The sequence below is a fragment of the Aspergillus puulaauensis genome, chromosome 3, assembly GCF_016861865.1.
Source record: "Aspergillus puulaauensis MK2 DNA, chromosome 3, nearly complete sequence".
NCBI classification, from domain to species: domain Eukaryota; kingdom Fungi; phylum Ascomycota; class Eurotiomycetes; order Eurotiales; family Aspergillaceae; genus Aspergillus; species Aspergillus puulaauensis.
In genome coordinates, this window is record NC_054859.1 from 1,121,956 (window position 1) to 1,130,493 (window position 8,538).

At 52.4% G+C, this 8,538-nt stretch overlaps 4 protein-coding genes across 4 annotated transcripts; 2 read left to right on the top strand and 2 right to left on the bottom strand.

Moving 5' to 3' along the window:
* Positions 1–1,265: 1,265 nt before the first annotated feature.
* On the bottom strand, positions 1,266–2,636 carry APUU_30448A (uncharacterized protein; the record flags this gene model as incomplete). Its single annotated transcript, XM_041701543.1, has 1 exon — positions 1,266–2,636. One exon carries the CDS (start codon positions 2,634–2,636, stop codon positions 1,266–1,268), a length of 1,371 nt encoding a protein of 456 aa, XP_041554417.1.
* A 1,211-nt stretch (positions 2,637–3,847) lies between these two features.
* Positions 3,848–4,165, top strand: APUU_30449S (uncharacterized protein; the record flags this gene model as incomplete). The annotated part of the gene is made up of 1 exon (XM_041701544.1): positions 3,848–4,165. The coding sequence occupies one exon, from the start codon at positions 3,848–3,850 to the stop codon at positions 4,163–4,165; it is 318 nt and encodes a 105-aa protein (XP_041554418.1).
* A 623-nt stretch (positions 4,166–4,788) lies between these two features.
* Positions 4,789–6,201, top strand: APUU_30450S (Zn(II)2Cys6 transcription factor domain-containing protein; the record flags this gene model as incomplete). The annotated part of the gene is made up of 1 exon (XM_041701545.1): positions 4,789–6,201. The coding sequence occupies one exon, from the start codon at positions 4,789–4,791 to the stop codon at positions 6,199–6,201; it is 1,413 nt and encodes a 470-aa protein (XP_041554419.1).
* Positions 6,202–6,909: 708 nt separating this feature from the next.
* Positions 6,910–8,271, bottom strand: APUU_30451A (camp independent regulatory protein; the record flags this gene model as incomplete). Its single annotated transcript, XM_041701546.1, has 1 exon — positions 6,910–8,271. The coding sequence occupies one exon, from the start codon at positions 8,269–8,271 to the stop codon at positions 6,910–6,912; it is 1,362 nt and encodes a 453-aa protein (XP_041554420.1).
* Between the last annotated feature and the right edge of the window lie 267 nt (positions 8,272–8,538).

Sequence of the window (8,538 nt, forward strand, 5' to 3'; positions counted from 1 at the left end):
TGGACTGTTGCGTCGCCCGCCGTCGGTCGGGCCAGACGCCTGCGCGACTCGAATCGAGGCTAATCATCGTTCTCCAGGGCTCGTGGCAAACGAACCATCTTCATTGCTTGATCATGATGTGAGTTGAGGCATAGATTCCTCATTTGACGATGACCGGGATAATCGCTGGCGTTCAATAGTCGTCCCTGGGCTCTGGGTTCCCGGCCGATCGGTTCGCTTGACGGATCTGGTGCATGGTCGTTTCGACAACTCTTGTGGGTTGACGTGATCGATTGTCTTGTCCTCTCTGCCTGTCATCTCTTAAGGTTGGGGCCATCTGGCGTGATACTCCTTGATCGACGTTCCGCGGAGTTGCAGGCGACGGTGGAAGCTCGACATCGACCTAGGTGTGATGATGAGCTCCCTCTGGGTTGCCTTCTTTCCTTCGGTACTGTGAAGTACTGTCGCTGGACCTGGGTTCGTGGTGGCCGATAACCCAGGCTGCTGGTCAGCACATCGAGTATCGAGATACGACTCCATGACCTCGATAAAGATCAAGCAGGGAGTCGGGGTATAAATATTCCCAGTTTCCCACCACTCAGCAACTGAGCAACATCCCATTTGCTATCCAGTCTGTTATCTCTTGATAAGGACTATGATAAGGCTGGCCTGTCCAACCAGATGACAAGGCACCCTATCTACAAAGGCAGCCTCAGCTAGATAGTCACCCCCTCACAGCCAAGGGTTAGAAACGGCGACCTCAGTAATAGACCCACGCGCCATCGAATCTCCCTGCAGGTCGACAATTGAGGTAACCGCCCTTTTCCTTTCTTTTTCCCAGATAATCAATAGCGCGGCTGCTCGTTTCTCTCGGCCGGGATTCACTTCGGGATCTCTCCAAAGTTCACACTATTTAACTATACCCAGGCATTCGGGTCCAATCTCTCAGCTGGACGTAGATCACTCGTGGCCCTGCGCTCCCGGACAATGTCTTGTTTTTGAGACCGAGGTTGCCTGCTTTGTTCTGGCGAGCCAAATGACTTATTTGGTTTACGTAGGGTTGACCAGACGAGCATGCTCTAGGCAGCTAGTGAGTCTTAATCAATAGCATGGTGTATGTATGCTTAACGATATCGTCAAGCCATATTCAGAATGTCACTGTTGATGTCTGAAGGCCTCGACTCAACTAGTATTAGTTTAGATCCCTCGTAACGTACCGCTGCAAAGTGTCTGTCTGAGCACGTATCTCCAGCTTTATTCATTTTATATCAAAAACTTGGAATCAACTAAGTCAACAACTCCCTCTTCAAAACCCGATCAACGCCCTCCAAATACATCCTGATATCCTTCGGATCCTGATACGCCTCATTAAACTGATACACAAGCCTCAGCGTCCCGCGAAACGTATAGATATGAAACGCGGACATCCCAAGAATAACATCACAGGCAAGCTTCCAATCCCTAACAACCACCTCCTCTTCATCTCCATAAGACCTCTGCAGATGCTTCTCCACAACCCCAAGACTACTAACCAACGCATCCGTCGGAATCGGCGCCTGCTGGTACTCCGGCGTCTTCACGCACTGCTCAAGCGCACGCGTGAAGCACCCCTGGAGTTCCAGAATCTCTGGATTCTCTTGAAGCGTCGAGCGGTAGTACCTATTCAGCACTGCACAAGTCTCCTCAAACCCACCACCACCGCCATCACCTGGTAGCTTCCCCAAATCCATCGTAAACGGAAACGTGATATAATAATTCGCCGCCGCAACACCGCAATACGGCTGCTCCAGGAATCCGCGCAGATTAAACTCCGTCGGCGATGTATACCGCTCCGTGTTCGACTCCTGCGGGTCCGCGTATTCGCGCAGAATGGCAATGTAAGCAGCATGCACGGCAGAAGTCACTGTGAGCCCGCGCGCTTTACAAGCCCTGATTAGCGCCGCCGTGGTGTGCTCGTCGAAGATGTACTCCATTGCCTGGCATGCGCCGGCGGGTACTTTGCCGAGTTTGGAGGGGAGCCCGATGGCGGGGAGATTGTGGATGTATTTCATCAGTAGGGCTGTTCCTTTCTCTTTCTGTTCAGGGGTTGGGTTGTCTAAACCTGAGCCTGGTGGTAGGACAATGTCTAGTGAAGGCGCGAGACGGACGTGCTCGGCACCGAAAGTGATGTTGTGGTTTGGACTCGATACAGCGCGGAAGAAGCGGTGCCAGAACATGATCATGCCGATACCGTCAATGGTGGCATGGTGAGCGTGGAGGACAAGCTCCGACGATTTCGGGAGGTAGTACAGCGTCGCGGGCTTCGATTTGCGGCCGAGCCGGTACAGTTCTTCGCCGTCGTGGGTGTAATCAACAATGAAAGTCGAAGCGAGCCAGTTCTCCTCGATCTCGGCGTCGTTGAGGACATCGTAGACCTTCTTGCCTGGCTCAAGGGTTGTTGCGATATCTGGCTCTTCGTGCCGGACTTGTTTCCAGGCGTGTCGAAGGGCGGATTCGGGGTTGGGGATGTTGAGGTCGACTTTTACCTTGGAGCAGACGGTGTATTGCTGGCGGCCGTCGTACTGCGCTGCGGTGATGTCGCCGATGAAGACGAAGTACTCTTCCATCCCGGTTAGAGCTCGTTCCCAGCGGGTCGCCGAGACTTGGGACCAGGCCATGTTGATCAGGTCGATTATTCTGAGCGACTCAGATTATACTTGAAAGAGAACCTCTGTAGACTGGCACTCAAAGTATTTATACCGAACGTGAGGTCATTGCGGCGATCAGGGCTGAATCAAAGTATAAGCCCTTGCGACCCAATCATTGCAGTAATCTCTTCATCTTATGGCGTAGCTGCGCAGTATTTAGCTTATTCCGGACAGACACCCGTTTTCCAAGATTTGTTGCTTGGTCCATCCAATAAACGACGTTGATCCCCAAGATCAGATTCAATGGATAAAGGAAGAATCCATCATCCATGGAACCGCATTGTAAGTTCCGTTCCGAAGACACTCTGTAATTCCATATCTTTAAATAAAGCATGTTCTATGGTATAAAAGGTTAATGACAAAATAAAGGTTCTGCTGTACAACGGGGCTGTGCTTTGCCACGGCGCCAAAGCCGCGTATACAATCCTTAGTCTGCTTGCCCAATACAGTTAAACAATGCGCTTCTCACCACTGTCACTGCTTCTGTATGCTTATCAGAGAACCACAGCTGTGGTTGTAGTCAACCTAGATTTATATGTTATATAGGTACTAGCTACGAGGTTAGTTACCTTCCCATATGGAATTGCGATATAGGATGCATTTTAGAGTCACCTGTTCATTCGTAAACAAATAATCAATCTCCTCAAGCGGCAGATTCGATGTCTCGGGATAGAATCTATATCAAAAGAATGTTATCAGCTAGTTGAAACCATCTGTCCAAGGCACTTACTACTACAGAAACGGAATGAGCGAAAAGTCCAAGCACATGAAATCGGATACAACTTCGATGTGATTATCGACGTGATCATTGCAACGAAGAAGTCCAGATCCAGATTCTGAATCCTGTAGCTAGAGATGCCTGCGACTCGGATATCTAATGGCAATATTTCGGGGACGCATACGTATGGCACGCTCAGTCATGTCATGCCGAATATCAGGTTATACTAGTATTGCCAGCAGCGTACCAAGAAGAGACTGTACAGGGCCGGAACAAAAGATCCAAAGAGGAACATTCTGGATACTCACTAAGTAAGTACTACAGCCGCATGAAGGGCCTTCCACTCTACTCCAGTAGACTGGATTTACCAACCACCGACAGTCGACGATATCGGATACTCCATGCCCGCATTCTGTTGGGCGACATAAGAAGCGCTGCTTTTGTGTTAAAGGCGGTTGTTGAGATGAAGCCTGTTATTCGGGCTAATGCGATGAATCTAATTGCGAATACTGAGGACTTTGTTGATACGGCTGGCCGTACTGGAGATTCCAGTGATGAGGGCAAGACCTTCAACGTCCGAGTATGGCTCAACTATTTCACGCTGGACGTGATTGGAGATAAGGCGTTCGACCTTCCTATGGGCTTCCTACGTGCCGGATCAGATGCCAAACCAGCCCAGTTGCCCTCTGGAAAAGAGTATACTGTGCCCAGCATGATCATAGCTCTATACCACGGCGTCTTGCACAGAGCGTCCAGTACAGCATTGTGCTTGCCCAGATAACCTTGTTGTGTCTGCACAGCCTCATCGGCTCTCTAATCGGCTGCTCTCGCTATCTATCTCCCGCCTGAGCATCACTGACAGCGTCGACTTTGAGAATATCTCCCGCTATGATCGCAGGCCATCATTTCCAGAACGGCACCGCAACCCAACCATATACAAGGACCCCGACGCCTACAAGCCTGGAAGGTGGTTCGACCCCGGGCAGGGTGCGAAGGGCGTACAATATCCTGTTTAGTACCGGGTCGCGGGCCTGTATACAGGTACATTACGATTGTAGAATTGCAGATTCTGATATCGACGCTGGCGTTGAGGTATGATTTGCAGCTGGAGAGGGATGGCCAGGAGTTGGGTATTTTTGAACAGTTTAATGCGAAGCCGGGGACGTTGCTGGTGAGGATTAGGAGGAGAGATAAGTCGAGCGAGTATTGAGCAGTCACTCAATAAGTAAAGAATAGAAAGATGCGCTATTCCGTAAACTGACAAAACCCTCCGCCGGTGGAGTCGATCGTGGAGTCTGATACGCCCGACTTCTACCATGGATTCATTCGCCTTCTCCTCTGCTCTCCTCACCTGCTGCCTGCTGTCGACCTGTATTCTTCTATCGACATGACGACAAACCCAGAATGCAGCGCAAAGCCTGCGATCAATGCCACACCCGGAGGAAAAGATGTCTCACGCCCCCAGCATCTTCCGCATGCACACGATGCGAGAAAGCATCTCTCACCTGCACCACCAGCCGCCAACAACCGCGCGTAGGACGCCCGCCAAAAGAAGACCGCGGGCTTCCAGGTGCCGCGAAAGCATCACTGGGGCTGTGGGACTGCACTACTGTATCAAAGCCGAGCGAGATACCCGCGGCCTCAGCCAACCCGCAGCCCCAGCCCGATGACCACCTCGAGTTCTATCTCCAGCATGACATCTACATGATCGGATCCACATTCGCTAGTGACTTTCATCGCGCCCTGGAGTACTGCCACAGCCACTCTGCACCGCTGCTAGATGACATCTTCCACGCCTGCAGCAGCTCGCTATCATGGGCCCGGTTTGGCGTGCTGAGCGCTGACCAGGTCGATGTAGCGAGCGGTGCAGCTTCGGTTGAGAAGCTTCGGAATGCAGTCATAACGCATACCCATGACGCTGCTGCGGTTCTTATGCTCGGACAGGCACTCGCTGCATTTGATAGTCTGGTTGCGTCGACAGCGACGATATCGATCCTCCGGTATACGCTTTCGCTGGTGCAGCCTTGGTATCCGGATATATTGGGCAATAGGATCCTTGAGTCCGTTGCTATTGCGCCCATCTTTTGGGATACGGTGTGGTGTTTGCTACATCGTGAGATTCCTATTGTGAAGCCCGTTCTTGCGCGGGAGGGGATTGTTGATAGAGTCGTCGGCCTCTGTGCTTCCCTCCTCCCGATCCTCTATGACCTCAGCGTTGTCAGTCACAGTCTGGCCAACTCATCTATCTCAGAGTCCGAATCCGTGTCTCAATGCGAAACACTCAGCATAATCGAGAACAGAATCCGCACCTGGGACCCTGAACCCATATTATCAACCTCCTCCCCTTCCACCAATACGCACTACACCCCCCTCGAAACCCTCTCCATGAAAACCCAAGCATCCATGTACCGCACCGCCATCCTCCTCCTAATCCACCACATCCGCACGTCCTCGCCGTCTCCATCCCCAAAGCATGAGTACGACACCGACACCGAATACGGCCCAACCCTCGCAACCGAAATCCTCAGCACACGAGCAAACTTCTTCGCCCTCGCCGGCCCCACCGCAAAACTCCAAAACACGTGCTTCCCGCTCATCCTCGCCATGCTGACGATTCCCGGGATCCCAACGGAGGGGGTGTGGGAAAGTTCGACGCGGCTGCAGAATAGACCGGCCTGTGTGGAGAAGTTATCTGCGTTTGGGGAGTATTTTTGGATGAGGAGGAGGGTTGAGGAGAGAGAAAAGAAGAAGAAGAAGAGTACTCTTTTTGAGATTGTGTGTGACGAGTCTGGGCCTGGGTTTGTGCCGCTTATGTAGTGTTCAGTTTATATTGATGTCCATGGTATTTTTATTAGATTAGTATACTCCTTCAATGAGCGGGGATGCATTTCCGATGGACTGCTTATTTGGTTCACTTTTTATTCTGTTCGCTATTTGGTAGCCAGTCAGAGCAAGTTCCAGCACGGTGGTTGGCACATGGACGGGCTCATGGGCAGTATATATAGAACGGAAGTTTATTTATTTAACCTCCTGCCAAAGTTGGATGAGCCAGGGTTGACAAAGTGCTTATGTGGATGAAAATAATACCAAGTAGTACTCTACGGTAATAATATACTTATAAAGTTAGACTGCAGACGTTCGGTATTTTGATAAATTGTCTAATAAATTGAAACAAACATAGATAGCATCAAATAGCTACCTTGCCAGGAGCGGACAAGGCAAAGAGAATCATATCGTAGACCGTATCGAACGAACCGCCAATATGCCGATGTAAATGGGAAATAAATAGCAACAGCGGCGTGGAAGGAAAACAGGACGAATGAAAAAAGACCCCACCCATGCAGCATGCTCCTCTTGTATAACGCCGACCAACCTGAACCGGGTGCGAATAAAACTTAGAAAATATAAAAAGAGAATAACAGAAAGAGGATGTTGAATGGATGGCAACGAGAGCCCTAATATCACCGCAGGCTCTATGCATGCCATGAGAGGGTCTTTGTTCGCAAAACAGAATGTAAGATGAAACTACGCCTTGAAAGCCTTGTCAAGCTGGCGGAGAGCACGCATGTCCTCGTTGCCGAATCCGATCTTGTCGCTAGGAATATCACGTGGCCCGTCGGATGGTCGCCCGTTTGCGGCACCCGAGCCAGCGGGCGCAGGGCCAGGAGCTGCTGCTGAAATTGATGGTAATGAACCTCCTGCACTGTTGTTCATGAGAACATTGATGCTTGGGACGGTTGTGCCGCTGGTCTCGGAGGGGGGTCTGGACGGGGGATTTGGAGGCGGGATGCTCAACCCTGAACCGGGCGGGGGAGGCGGAGCTTGGTTGACGACTCGCGGGCTCCGGACGGCAGGGATGGGAACTCCATTGACGTGAGGACTGGAATGGGCAGCCTGCATGCGTGGAGACCCTCGGTTTACGATGTACTCTGGGGGGGTGGGTTCGGCCATTACGCGAGGGGACCGAGCGGGAATTAAAACTGGTGTTTGCTGCAGGACATGCGGTGGGTGTCCAGGAGCTTCCATCGGATGGACTGCACGTTCGTAGCCCGGCGGGATGCCTGGTTGTTGTTGGGGCGGTGGTGGCAACGGGTGATATTGTTGTGGGTGGTGCGCAGGCGATATGTAGGGGTAGTGGATTGAAACCGTGGGAGGCGTGCCCATCGGCGTGGGTGGCCAGCCGTATCCAGGAGCATACGACGGCGGATGTCCAGGTGCACCAGGGCGAGAGTACGGGGCCATGTGGTGGTGAGGAGGAGGTGGTGGAGCGGGGACGGGGTGGTAAGGGGGACCCGTCATCGGACCGCGAGTGACGACGGGGAGGTTCTGCTGGTCGTTGACGGTCGACTCTGGATAGAGACCCTTTTGCGGGCGCACGCTTCGCAGCGCTGGGTCATTAGATGGCTGTAAGAGATTCGCGGCGTTGGGATGCGACCGGGAGTAGTAGCTTATGAGGTGGAGATGCTGGCCAGTCGAGGTTGTGATACTGAACGACTGCTTCATTAAACCATCGGGCTTATATCGATATCCATCTGGACCATCATCGGGGCCCTCTCCCCGGTCGTCGTCGCTGCCGCGGGCAGAATCTGGTGTTTTTCCAGCTCTTGGAGGCTGGGTGGGAACGCTGGTGCCTCCACGCTTCCCCTCCATCTCACGATAGGTGAGGAAACTCCCAGAAACACGACTGGCGCTCCAGGACTTCCCATCGGTCCAGCGTCGCATGCCAGCTTCCCGCTCATCCCAAACAAACACAGAGCCGGACTGGATGAGTTGTCGCTCCTTTTCGGATAGCCGGCGCTGGACACGCGGCAGCATACCAATGCGGCATGCTTCAAACAGAATGATTGCGTCCGCAGGAGTGCGGACGTGACCGTGATACGTCTCCATCCAACTTCGGTGGTAGGACCCCGAAATTGTGGAAGGTTTCAGGGCCACGGGGGGTGAGTGGTAGTCGAAAATTGTGAAGAGTTGGGAGACTAGGTACAGGCGGGCTCTATTGAAGGTGCCTGGGGAAGCATGCAGTATTACCCGAACAGGCAGGTCGGGGGAAACCGAAGGGACTGGGCCGGTTAGAGTTGGCCTGAAACGAGAGAGAGGGGGCCGGAAATCCGGTCGGAGAAGACTCACAGGGAAAGACAAGCGATGGAAAGTTGT